This window comes from Saccostrea cucullata, unplaced genomic scaffold, assembly GCF_032062105.1.
Source record: "Saccostrea cucullata isolate Sc308-1 unplaced genomic scaffold, CSIRO_AGI_Scuc_v1 ctg1243, whole genome shotgun sequence".
NCBI classification, from domain to species: domain Eukaryota; kingdom Metazoa; phylum Mollusca; class Bivalvia; order Ostreida; family Ostreidae; genus Saccostrea; species Saccostrea cuccullata.
The window spans coordinates 132,292-146,624 of NW_026931057.1; the positions used below are offsets into that span (position 1 = coordinate 132,292).

General features: G+C 35.7%; 1 protein-coding gene across 3 annotated transcripts in view; it reads left to right on the forward strand.

Moving 5' to 3' along the window:
• Positions 1–13,718, forward strand: part of LOC134231219 (protein retinal degeneration B-like) — a 94,867-nt gene extending 81,149 nt beyond the window's left edge. For all 3 annotated transcript variants that reach the window (XM_062713153.1, XM_062713151.1, XM_062713150.1), the window contains 10 exons: positions 717–1,317; positions 4,024–4,167; positions 8,916–9,064; positions 9,245–9,367; positions 10,125–10,247; positions 10,585–10,730; positions 11,354–11,503; positions 12,490–12,673; positions 12,938–13,066; positions 13,239–13,718. In XM_062713153.1, coding sequence (XP_062569137.1) covers positions 717–1,317; positions 4,024–4,167; positions 8,916–9,064; positions 9,245–9,367; positions 10,125–10,247; positions 10,585–10,730; positions 11,354–11,503; positions 12,490–12,673; positions 12,938–13,066; positions 13,239–13,541 — 2,052 coding nt within the window. In that variant the 3' untranslated portion in view covers positions 13,542–13,718. The remainder of the gene's footprint in view (positions 1–716; positions 1,318–4,023; positions 4,168–8,915; positions 9,065–9,244; positions 9,368–10,124; positions 10,248–10,584; positions 10,731–11,353; positions 11,504–12,489; positions 12,674–12,937; positions 13,067–13,238) is intronic.
• The last annotated feature ends 615 nt before the right edge of the window (positions 13,719–14,333 follow it).

The following is a 14,333-nucleotide window of genomic DNA, read 5'->3' on the forward strand; positions in this document are numbered from 1 at the left end:
AGATATGGCAAGGGATTTAATGGATAGGTAAGACATGACAAGGGATTTAATGGATAGGTAAGGCATGGCAAGGGATTTTATGGACAGGTAAGGCATGACAAGGGATTTAATGGGATTTAATGGACAGGTAATGTATATCAAGGGATTTAATGGACAGGTAAGACATGGCAAGGGATTTAATGGACAGGCAAGACAAGACAAGGGATTTAATGGATAGGTAAGATATAACAAGGGATTAAATGGGCAGGCAAGGCATACTTTTACCGTGTACATGCAAGAAGTCCATGCTTGATTATTGATTTTTTTTTTCTTCTCAGCTTAATGTGTACTGTATTTTATTACTAAGCATCCTCCCCCATGGAAAAGGTAACGTCATATTTCTATGACATGAACATTAAATGTATGTTGTGTCACATGCAGTTCAGTAAGTAGTAAAGAGTTTATGAACAGGTAAAGAATGTAAGGGATTTAATGGACAGGGTAGACATGACAAGGGATATATTGTTGAGATGAAAACAATTCATTATGGTAAGTTAGAGTATGGCTAGGGATTTCATGAAAAGTAGATAGGAAAGTATTCCTTAGATCATTGGATGGGTGATATGATAAACAAGAAATGATAATTTTGTATGAGAACAAGAAAGATAAAGTAATGATTGTTTCATTTGTGGCAATTGCCTGTGAAAGTTTTTAACCTTTATAATTGTTTGCTACAGGTGTGTCTGCTGGCGGATTCCACTGGGTCCTTGATGGCATATGATGCTCTGACAATGTCTGGTCTTCATTTCGGGAGAGGAATGAGTACATACAACAGTAACAACAGTCTAAATGAAAGTGACCCTGACCTCTCTAAGTGTTGTGACCTCAAAGACCGTGTGTGTAACACTGTAATGTCTGACAAACAGTTAAATAAGAGTGACACACCGTCTACAGACTATAAACTGCGGCAGCAGAACTCGACCCAGAGACAGTCAGGGACCAACCTCCATGTTAATGAACCACCGGAGCATGTCAGACGCACAAGCACGGGGAGTAACTTTGATGGAACTTATCTAAAACTGGACTTTGAGGTGTCTGAGTTCTTTATGTTTGGTGCCCCTCTGGGTCTTGTGCTGGCCTATAGGAGAATGACCATGAGGGAGGATGCCCAATCCCAAGGTCCCATGTGCAATCAGGTGTATAATTTGTTCCACTCCAGTGATCCTTCGGCGGTGAGACTGGAGCCTCTTATTCACGATTCATTCAAACTTATTCCACCTGTAAAGATCTCAAGGTACAACAAGTTTCCTTTAGGAAATGGAGAACCTATCAATGTAGGTAGGTATATTAACTATCACAATCTACGGTAATCCTACCATTGTCCACTCTCAGTTGATACTCCTTTATCAATGCAACCTACATAGGACATCATACTGAGTAACTGGACATAATACAATTGCACTTTTAGACATATCACCCTTTTATCAATGTGTCATTAACCCTGTTCTGAAAGAACAGTGGAGTTACAGTGGAGCCTCATTTATCCGGACGCTTTGGTTTCTAGTCAATTTGTCCAGATATGTGAAGCCCCTGGATACCTGAATATTCACTTAAACAAGACAAAATAACCAAAAATTATGTTCTGATAAAAAATAGTTCGAATAATGAAGCGTCCAGACATCTGGTGTCCGTATATCTGAAGGTCCACTGTACTAATCAGAGCTTGTTTACACACAAGAACCCGTACGAAAGTTCGAGGCGGAACAGGCACGGCTTGGGCACGGCTAAGACATGGAATCCGCACGGGATTTTAAAAAGCCGCACGGCTTCTGCATGTCCAAGACACGGACATGGCTTCCAGTGTCTGAAAGTGAGGAATCCTCACTCACAGAAACGCAGGGGGAATAAGGAAGCATACAAAATATTCTACCTTGACTAAATCAGTGCTACATTATGACGTCATAGTAGGCGAGATGACGTCAATTTTAGAACACAAGTTTTTTGTAATGTTGGTATTTAGAGATCTAATTTAGCTCTAGAAAATGAATAGATACGTGTAAACATTAACAAAAATAAAATGTTTTTATTTCGTTATGATGTATTCTGTCATTTTGATTAAAATCTACAACCGATGACGTCATATGTGTACATCAAGTAACTTGGGAATCGATCGGGAATTGATCATGTCGTGTAAAGAGAATTTGGCTCTGACGGCATGAACAAAGATACGTAAAATGGAGTTTAAAAGCAAATATCGTGAATATTTTGTGAAATTCATATGGAGTTCAGTTAATAAAACAGGTATGCTTATCTATATTTATCGATAATACTCTCTGTAGAAGACAGTCAGCTATATACGTATCCCGGTCGGCCTTTCCTCTGTCAATTGTGACAAAAATAATGCAACAGAACAACAATAAGCTGTATATTTCAAAACATAAAATTTGTACAGATGGAAAGTTTGCATCCTAAAATACTTGGAAAGTGCTGCTAGAATCCCGAGTTAAGCATGGTTTTACGAAAAATCTCGGTTCAAAGGTAAAAAATTCAAAACATCGGTTAAGGTTTCGTGCGAATGTGTGGAATAATTATTTTACTGACAGGACAGTGGGATTCTAGCAGCAGTTTTAAGACAAAATAGATGTTTTTCAACTACATTATTTACTCAAACAAATTATTAAACTCCGGGGTATTGTTGTTCTGTTCGCTTTTTTATTAAGGAAAATTTTGCTATTAATAGAAGTCACGTGATGCCGTGGTGGTGCTGCACGTCGTTGCGTTAGATACTCTTTTATCTTTATGCAATAGATAATAATAGTTTACGCTTATCAGCGGTTTTGGTAAATTATAAAACTAAATTTTCTTTAAAAAGTCTGAATTTCCCGAAAAATGACTTATATGCTTCCTTAACATACCCGCGAACCCGTGTGGAGGCACGGAATCCGTGTCCCAGGGAGACGGTTTTTAACTCGGGCGGGTTTTGCTTTAAACTATTTATTTATATCTCACAGCTTTTTATTGAGCATGCTCAAAGATAACTTCCTTTATTTGAATATTAAATTGGAGGGATTCATGGTCATGAGCTAAGTCAATGTGTCTTTTTGCTCTATTTAAAGGATATTTAAATAAAAAAAAAGTTGGAATTGTATTTATGTCAGTCTGGGATGATTTCTTCCCTTTTGAACTAATGTAAATTTTCATGATCTTCCTGTATTGCGATGTTGACAATGAACATGATGAAATAGTTTAGGTTGATTTGAATGACTTTAGTTGGACTTTCACTATTCCTTTATAGTATATATTTTATGTGACATCACTGTGCTAGTGAAAGTTTTATTCAAAGTAAATTCTTTCACAGATTGTGCAGATCTAGCTACTAGATTAAATTACAATTGAATATTGTACATTATCATTAAAATCTTTATTAAAAACTAGCATGGATTGTAAACTGATAAATTTAATCCTTAACAGAAATTAAATGGACACATTCATAAAAGATTTTTAACTTCTCAAATTCTAAAACTAAGCATTAATGTAAAGCAATGTGAAGTTTGTTTGGTTTCAGTCACCATTTTGGCATCCACAAGTACATCAGGGGATTCTCTAAAGGACAAGACCTAGATTTAAACAAATGCACAGATCCCGTGACTCCTTATATGGTATATGGCACGGCTTTTTTGACAAGGGTTTCTAAAAAAAACGTGTCTCCATAAATGGAAAAGGACACGGGTTTCATACACGGGTTTACAGAATCCGTGAGTCCATATATGGAAACAAGCACGGCTTTCTGACACGGGTTTTGGAAAACCGTGTGATCTCATTTAAATATTTCGGCCAATATCCCGTGCCGTGTCCGTGCCTTGACCACTTTTAGGCACGGCTTTCCATACATACTTTACATAGGAGCACGGAATGCTAAAGCACGGGTTTCTGGAGACGGAATCCGTGCCTGAGCCGTGTCGAAGCCGCTCGGACTGTTTCGTACGGGAAGCTGCAGAGAATGACATTTTCTGTCTACAATGTGGATTGTTTTGTACATTATAGTGGAGACGGTACAGAGTAACCTGAATTTGTTCACCAACCGTCACTGTTCATCAGGTCCTCCGTTACAGAGACAGGGAAGCATTACTAATAACATATCTCAGATGTCTGGATTAGGAGAGTCCACAGTCTCCGTCATCACCAATGGTCAGTATTGAATTACATTGTATGTTCATTCATCTTAAACAGGTTGGGAACACATCCCCTTTAGCGAGATCATCTCGCTAAAGCGCGATTATCCCTCTGTACATAGCGGGAGAAAATACATCTCGAAAAACCGAGATTTGTACACTGATTCAAACTGTAATCGTGTTAACTTCTGAAAAAGGAAAATCCGGGAGTATGTTAACCCATTCGATAAATATTTATTGTCTCATTTCAATAAATTTGCTTCAAAATATTGTCTCTACTGCTGCAAATCATGGAAATTAGAATAAGTTGATGAACAATAGCGTAGCCTTCCTACGGAGGGCCACAGGTGATAATTATTAGTACAACAAAACTTACTTCGGTTATATGGTTATTGTTATTGCATTTTTACCTTTTTTTTTTAATACTCCTGCTTGAAAAGCGGGAGTATATACAGCATGATATAGTGATGGGGTGTCCGTCACTTTGGACTTTCCACAGGGCATGACAATCTCGACACGAAGTCTGTTTGCTGACCTATAAATTCTCAAATCGCCTGATTGACTGATATAAAGTCCCACCTTCTTACTGTAAGAAGCGCACTCATTGGTTCTTTTCTACACTCGTCAGAGTTTCCAGGATCTTCTAACAGATACATGTATATTAATTTTTCTGTATATTTTACCCGTGAAAATAATATGTTCAGTGTTAGTTTTAAATTCTCGTCCTACGTAAATTATTCAACCCTAAAAATTATTTTATCTTATACTATTGCACTGTCTCGAACTTTGCAAGTTATATTGGAAACGTGATATTTTAGACGGCTAGAGATGGTACATGTAGATGGACGGATGGGGGGGGGGGTACTAGACACAAAGGTAGGCAGGTAGATAGGTTGTGCGACTAGATTTCTTTAAATGTATCATATACCAAGACTCTTGTCAGGCATGGTAAAAGCTATCGACATAACCATTTTTAAATCTTTACCATTTTAATTGAACGTCTTATCAGTGATCAATTAAGACTCGATTTTCTAATAAGGAAGCTATTAAAGGTGGTAATAGCCTCTCTTATTAACTCAGTAAAACAATTACAACGTATAATAAAATGTAAAATTCGATGTATTTCATGCAATGTTCGTAGATATTCTTTCAAAATAAAGAATGTCTTTACCAGTATTCATCTGCCGCCAAAATACGGCTGAAATTTTGCCGACTCGGCATTTAACAATAACAATCAACACTTTTAGCTTTTTTTTATTTATTTGATTTTTGGGGGCAGGTTTTTCAGAAGCCCCCCCCCTTTTTTTAAATATAAAAATGCCACCTGGTCTGTGTGTTTTCATGTAGCCTATGTTTTGGAAAGTATCTGATTCCCCATTAAAATTTACACATTTTAACTTATGCAGGATCCCAACATATGTTTCCAACGCAATTAAAGTGTCCTCAAACGAAGAACTGTTCATTGCCACCGAGTAAAAACATTAAGATTATATGCCATTAAAATACGAATACCTAGGGAATACTTCTTTAAATTATAATTAACAACACGTAAGTAGCAGCAATATCAACAATGCAATTTCGCATTTCTGTTTCTCTAATTTCGTATAGTTATTAAATTTAATTCAAGGTAACATGTTTACACTTTCAACAGGCACGTTTCTGTATTAATGAAAAAATGGGTAAGTGGCAACTGAAAAAAAGTTCGAAGCTACCCCCCCCCCCCCCTCTACCCGCACGAAATAGATTTTCATGTTTGGACAATGGTCAAATTCTCCTCTTTTTTGTCAAGTTTTTTTTTTTTCAGGTTGAATTTTTTCTCTTTGAATTAGTCCCTTCTTTTTTCCAATTTGCTTCCGACGCTTTCCTGAATTTACAAGTTTACCATGCATCAACATTTGTACTAAGTCAATATCGGTTAGACTCAATATAAACCTTTTTTTTATTAATTTGTTTTCAATATTCCATTAAATTAATTGTTTACCATTATTCTATACACATCTCTTTTTTCCCCCGCTTTCGCGAAAGCGAGGGGACATTAAATCTCATTCGTATGTCCGTCAGTCTGTCAGTCTGTCCGTCACAAAAACTTTAACCTTGCCCATAACTTTTGAATTATTAGAGCTATGACTTACATATTTCACATGTGTGTTCCTTGTGACAAGACCTTTCTTTGGGTACCACCAAATTTGACCTTTTGACCTTGACCTTGGAGTTTGACCCACTTTTACACAGAAATTTCAAACTTTGACTTTGGCCATAACTTTTGAATGGAAGGTACTAGGACTTTAATATTTCACAAATTTATTGTTTGTGGCAAGACCTTACATTGGATATCAACAACCTTGACCTTTTGACCTTGACCTTGGAGATTTACGTACTTATGAAAAAACGTTAACTTGACCATAAGTTTTGAACGATTAAGACTAAGGCTTTCGTACTTCACATATGTAATCCTCTGAGAAGACCTGGATACCAAGAACTTTTACCCTTTGACCTTGACCTTGGAGTTTTAACTACTTTTTAAAAACATTAACCTTGGTCACAACTTTTAAAAGTAGAGACTATGACTTTTATATTTCACATATGTATTCCTTGTGGCAAGACATTTCATTGGATACAAACAACCTTGACCTTTTGACCTTGGAGATTTACATACTTATGAAAAAACTTTAACCTTGACCATAACTTTTGAACGGTGAGGGCTAGGGCTTTCGTACTTCACATATGTAATCTTTTTGGGAAGACCTTTCATTGGATACCAGCAACTTTGACCCTTTGACCTTGACATTGGAGTTTTAACTACTTTAAAAAAAACTTTAACTTTGGTCACAACTTTTGAACGGTAGATATTAAGACTTTTATGTTTCATATATGTATTCTTTGTGGCAAGTCTTTTCATTGGATATCAACAACTTTGACCTTTTGACCTTGACCTTAAAGATTAACGTACTTATGTAAAAACTTTAACCTTGACCACAACTTTTGAACGGTAAGGGCTAGGGCTTTCATACTTCACATATGTAATCCTTATGAGAAAACCTTTCATCAACAACTTTGACCCTTTGATCTTGACCTATGAGTTTACCTACTTTTAAAAAACGTTAACGTTGGCCATAACTTTTTAACGGTCAGGATAAGGGATTTTATCCTTCAGAAAAAATCAACTTCAATGATAATTTCTATGAAATGGTATATGATAGGACGTTCATATTAGACACAATATGTCATAAAAAATAACATCTCACCAACAAAGACACCGACAGCGGGGGACCACAATTCTTTGAATTTGCTTGTTATACTTGTTTTTTAATCATAACTTTTCCACAAACGTTACAACCCTATTGCGCTTCCGTACTTCTTTGCGTCAACCAAAGATCAAACATTTAAGCAAATATCGTGGGTTTCTAAAGAACATTATTTTTAACTTATGTACAAGAATGGAAAGCTAAGACCCTAACGAATATAATTTGGATATCTATATATATTTTATATGCTTCAAAAAAACATATTTGACTGTAAATCTTGAAACCTTCGCTAAAAAGGCACGATTTACACGTGGATTTCAGCGTCTTATTCTCACACGCAGCAGTGATTGTCTTAAATTTCTGGCCAATATTGTCAGTTTTTTGTAGTAAATTAACACTTCAATGCAGCTTTTTCCCGGATTTTCATTACGCACGAGATTTTTGATTATTTTATAACGAAAACAACAAAATTCCCGTTTATGGTAATGTTTTTTCTTTCGCTAAAGAGGGATAATCGCGCTTTAGTTAGATGATCTCGCTAAAGGGGATATGTTCCCAACCTGTTAAATAGGTGTCAATGTTCATGGGTTAGCTGCAGATCTGTAGCGTTATGGTTTTATATACTTGTCTTTGACCATAACACTACAGAGCCCGTAATGCAAAAAAGTAGCAATTTATGGGGCGATATTTTTTGCGCATTTTTGGGAGAATTTCTCCACTTTCCAGCATCGGTCAATAAACTACCTTTCACTCCCTAATTCTAGACACATTATTTAATTAATCTATATATTTTTTTCCATCTACCTATCTTTTACAGTCGTCTCTACAAGTGATCACTTGACAAAATTATATGTTAGATAGCTAAAAATTCACTTCAAGAGAGTTTATTGCCTATAGCGATAACTATAGATGGTTGAGAGGTGGATAAAATGTAAATATTGGCTACAGAATGTGTCTAGAATTAGGGAGTGAAATGTAGTTGATTAACCAATGCTAGAAAGTGGAGAAATTCTCCCCAAAAGCACGCAAAAAATATTTCGCCGTAAATTGCACCTTTTTTCTTCATAACGGGATCTGTAGCGTTATGGTCAAAGACAAGTATATAAAACCATAACGCTACAGTTCTGCCGCTATTTATGGGTAAGCAAAATTTTGTTGGTTCTTTGGGACATGATTGCGTAGGTAACTTGTAAATACATCTATGAATCAGTGAAAAAAAAACACCACTGCACTACCTAATACTATAATTTGTTAGTGCCTGTATTTTTGAGTGGGGCATCAGTCCTCAAATATGTCTTCTACATAAGACCTTTGGTCTGATATAAATTAGTCTTTCATGTAGAATATCCTGCTGACTAAGATTTATAATTTGACAGTGACCAGTCAGTATTTCCACTAATTGACTTGATTTATAATTAAACAGTATACTGTCAGTATTACAGCTGAATGACCTAGATTTATAATTTGACAGTGAACAGTCCGTATTACAGCTTATTGACCTAGATTTATAATTTGATAGTGACAAGCTGGTGGTGGGGCAATAAAAGAGTGGACTATGTCCTGTATTGCCCTGAGGACTGCCATACATTTCCAATTTCTGCCCTTCCACATTTCTTCCATGCCAGCTTCTGGGAATCTTCTGATGTTACTTCCTTTATCCTTCGTCAGGTAAGTTTAATACCTGTAAAGTAAAATAGATTTTAAAGCTTTGAATGATAAAGTAAGCTATTGGATACTATAAAATAGCAAATTTAACATTATTCTCACAGCATCTATTGCCCTCCAGATTCACTTACATGTAAATGGAATAGAAATCCTAAAAGTTTATTTATTCTGATAATTTATCAGGTGCTGCGGTACGATTCATCACTGTGTGAGAACAAAGGTGATTATTTAGATCCACAGTCAAGTCTGATTGGGAACTCTGCATGTGAAAAATGGCTAAAACGCACAACAGCCATAAAGGTCAAGGTAGGTTATAGAAAGGGCATAAAGGTCAAGGTAGATTATAAGGACAAAAGAAATCAAGGTAGATGGAAAAAAACCCTTGTTTTAGATATATTGTTAAATTAGTGAATGTTATTTAAGATATAAAGCAAAAAGATGAAAATCAGTTAGAAAGGTTTCATTTCAGTCTCTTGTTAAAATAAATGTTGTTTTCTTATACCTTAATAATTTAATTCTGTTTGTATTCTTGTCTCTCATTGGTTGATTTCCAAAAAGGAACGCATAACATTTTGTATAATCTGGTTTGGTATGGGGACACACCCCCTTGACAACCAGCTGAATCATCTGTATCCATCAATCCCCTCATTTCCAGTCCTTCGGATTCATGAAAAATTCCAGATTTAATGAATGTACCTTTAACTTCAAACAGTTGCTCGATCTTACCTCATGTAAACAAGCATCATGGCTGCTAGATCTATGTATCAGTTTTTACCTCCCCTTGCTTCCCATCACTTCCGTTACTACGGTTGTATTATTGCGCGGTAAATTTGAACTAATAAAAACAACACAATTTTACATCCCCAGTTGTTTAATTATTTTAAAATTAAATTTCGGATTATAAAAAAGCGTAAACTGACCCAAACCATATTATACTCGATAATCTGGCCAAGAATTAGAGTCATTCCTTAAATAATGTTATAATCTAGGACACCAACAAAATATCCAAATGGAAGAATTTAAGTAATAAACAGCTCTTCTCAAGCAGTGTTTACATTTACAGAATTTACATCCAAATCACAGAGGAAATGATGTCATGGTGCTGGAGGATAAACCACAAGTTATCACGGCAAGGTTCGAATTCATGTACGGGCCATTGGATGTCACGTCATTGTCAGGCGAGAAAGTAAGATTCATTATTTGGAGAAATACCTTTACATAACTTTTATTTTGACTCGGGCATCAAAAAGACTTAAATCTATCCATCTATCGTTGTGAACTATCAGCTAAATCTTTAAAATAATGATTAAAAATACCTCAAATCATTCAACCTTAATGTGATTTAGGTTTAATTTTTGAATAGTAATTTAATTGCAATATCCACTGGAAACATAGTCAGGGACAGACATTCTATTCAATGAATATTACTATCAAAATATTAATCTAAGGTGCCTGAGTATGAAGACATGTGATTTTATTGTATTGATATAAGATAGATTGAGAAAGATGAATCTTTCTGACAGGTTGATGTTCATGTGATGGATCAACTCAACGGAGAATGGCAGTACATGGGAACTGATGTAACAGATAACAATGGAAAACTTCAGTTTACAATTCCAGCCAGTAAAAGTCTCCCACAGGGGATGCATCCAGTCAAAGTAGTGGTCAGGTACTGCAATAGTAGAAATATGAAAAAAGGCATTTTTTAAATTTTAATTTGATTTACTGTTGAATCAATATATATTTGTTTGAGATCAATATCTGTTGGTAACTCTCCACCAGGATTATTCAATTGAAAAATCTTGAGCTATATACATTTGCTTCCTTTTATATTACACATTATTTGCCCACAAAATAGTTTTCCCAGACGTAAATTATAAGCAAATATTCTAAGATTGGCTGCTATAAATGTGTTTTGATGGTATCCATTAAAGGTACTTGGACACAGATTTGAAGTTAATATTTTCTCATTTTTTCTGTATAATATCACGAATTATATATTCAAATAGCATTTCACACAAAAATTAATTAAAAAATCTTTTTCATTTAAAAGTTATTAAAACTTTAATTTTTTGGCGGGTTTGATTGACACATCCTTGCACTTTAGATTTTCTATTAAAGAATACAAGCCGTAAAATTATTGAGAAAATAATAACTTTGTCTGTGTCCAAGTACCTTTAAGACATAGACAGCTTCACTCACCCATGCTGTCACATTGTCAAACATATGAGGAAAAAATTGTAAATTTGCAGAATTTATACACCCAATTACACGTCTTATTGATTTTTTAAGGGGTGACCACAGTTCAGCCGACTTTTACCTGTGTGTCCTTCCCCCTAAAACAGAGACAATTGTATTCAGTATTGATGGCTCCTTCACGGCCAGTAGGTCAATCTCGGGGAAGAATCCAAGACTTAGACCAGGGGCTGTGGATGTTGTCAGGTTAGTGTAGAGATAACAGATCATTATCTCAGGGAAGGATCCAAAAGTCAGACCAGGGGCGGTGGATGTTGTCAGGTTAGTGTAGAGATAACAGATCATTATCTCAGGGAAGGATCCAAAAGTCAGACCAGGGGCGGTGGATGTTGTCAGGTTAGTGTAGAGATAATAGATCGTTATCTCAGGGAAGAATCCAAAAGTTTGACCAGAGAGTGGATGTTGTCAGGTTAGTGTAAAGATTATAGATCATTATCTCAGGGAAGGATCCAAAAGTTTGACCAGGAAGTGGATGTTGTCATAATAGATCATTATCTCAAAGAAGGATCCAAGAGTTAGACCAGGGGTGGTGGATGTTGTCAGGTTAGTGTAGAGATATGATTAATAGCTTGTTATATTTTGGAGTCTTGCATGAACACAGAAGATATGATTAGCACTGCCAGGTAAGGCCATGCAAAGTTAATTCCTTGGTTCTCAGACCTTTTTTCAAGAAATATGATGAGGGAGTGAGGTTTTTTTTTTTTTTTTACTTTTTTTGGCCCCCAAAACATGATGAGGCAGCTTTTTACATTGTACAAAACCTTAAAAATGATAAGGGAGGTGATTTGTTGTCTTTATTTTATTGATTTAGCAATAAAAAGGGTCAATGAGGCACCCTTGGAAGAGATTAGGGAGGGCCTGAGAACCAAGAAATTAATTTTTTTTTGCCTAACAAGAAAATTGACCCAATAAAAGCAGTCCCAATGCTAAATTAGAACATTTTGATAAAGGTAGTGCTTGCTATTTGCTATCTGTAATAGTAGGCAACTAAAAGCAAGTTTTTCTGTAGGATTTAGGAAGCTAAATGAAAGTATTTGAAAAAAAAAGATTTTTTTATTCTCCATTTATGACAAAATTTTTAAGTCTTTTAGTTAATGTAGCTTTTATGTTTATTAGCAGTCACTGGCTGTTATTTTTATGAAAGGAACCCTATATAAGGCTTATATTTGCAGACACTGGCAGGAGCATGGCTACCTGATCCTGTACGTAACAGCTCGTCCAGACATGCAACATAAAAATGTTGTCTCCTGGCTTGCAATGCATAACTTTCCCCATGGAATGGTAGCATTCAATGATGGTCTATCAAAGGAACCTATGGAACAGAAACTAGCTTACCTCAAATCCCTCCAATCCGAGGTAAGTGTACATAAGTACAGGAGGGGGTCGGCCAGGATTATGGCAGAGGATTATGTTAGAGAGTTTTTCTAGCTGCATTAAGGTGATTTGTTGGATAAGGACCTATTATTTTGTCGGAAAATATGGCTTTTACAGTGTACCTAGTTTAATCCAGTGGACATATTCATTGAGTACTAATTAACGATAAACATGCATTTAGTCTTGCAAGTTGGTAGCTTGTACATGTATATAAATTGTCATCTTAAATACAACCCTTTTTTGTAGGCTCAGTTGCTGTTTAAGGCAGGTTATGGCTCAAACAAGGATATCTATGTGTACAAGGAGCTAGGCCTCACTCCCCAACAGATATATATAGTAGGAAAGTCCTCCAAAAAACACATGGCCCATGCTCAGGTAAGGAAATCAAATCTAAATATAATTTCTGATCAAGATAGTCTGATATTTGGAGTGTTGTAAAAGAAGTGATAATACATTTAGTTAAACCCTTTATGTCAATCTCATGTACCAGTATTTATTATCATACTTTTTTATGCAGAACAATTTGATAAGCTTTATTTATATACAGGGCCTGAGTGAGGGATACGCCGCCCACCTGAGTGACCTTCGTGCACCGGGAACCACCAGACAGGCGATGGGCAATGCAAGACTCTTCATCCAGAAGGGAGTATTTACCAAAACATTCAAGTCGGAAGGTAAAAAATCTGTGAAGAGGATTTCTTCTAACCCGACCCCAGCAGGAGATTTTGTAAATAAACATGATGGACATTTACATACAACAATATCAGTAGCGCCAGAGGGACACACCATCATACAGCAAGGTGGCGCCACCAGTACCAGAGCACGGGAACGTCTCCAAAGGCAAACATGACACTTAAAGATGTTCCTAGATAATGAATGTTACACAAGTTAATCTCTTTTATATGCTTCCATAATATTGATATAGTATATTTTGTGATAACGAAGTTAATGTCATTTTTGTTATTGTGTAAAGATTAGCCAATCTTGAATTTTTTACCTTTAGAGAGAAAATGCCCAATAGCTTAGAATAATAAAATACCAGGAAAATTGAAAAAAAAATTCAAGAAAGAGCTTTACGTTTTATTTATGAAGATTTGGAGAGTAGTTATGAGTCATTACTACATAAGGCGAAATTACCATCATTAGAGATTGGAAGGATGCGTAGCATGGCTCTGGAATGTTTTAAGATTTTACATGACCTTTCTCCTAGATGTTGAGATTGAATACTGTTCGTTATTTCCATATCCTTCTGTCAGACTTAGTGAGTTTTAAGAAAATGACATACAGTTTTAGATATTCAAATATTTTAGAAATACCAAAAGTGAGAACTACATCATATGGCAAAATGTCTTTTAGATATGCAGCACCAATTTTATGGAACTCCTTACCTGAACATTTTAAATGTCAAACCAATTTTTTACAGTTTAAATCTATGATTGCCTCTTGGAGCGGCAAGGACTGTGAGAGTACAGCCTGCTCCACTAGGTAAGATGTGTCCTTTTGTTTGTGTGTCTGTGCATGTGTGTCAATTTTTCCTTGCTTTTCCTTTTTTTTTTTTGTTAAGTTCTTTTCATGTTTCTGTCGATGTACTGCTTGCATGTATGTAATGGTGTGACATATATGTATACCTGTTGCCTTCTTT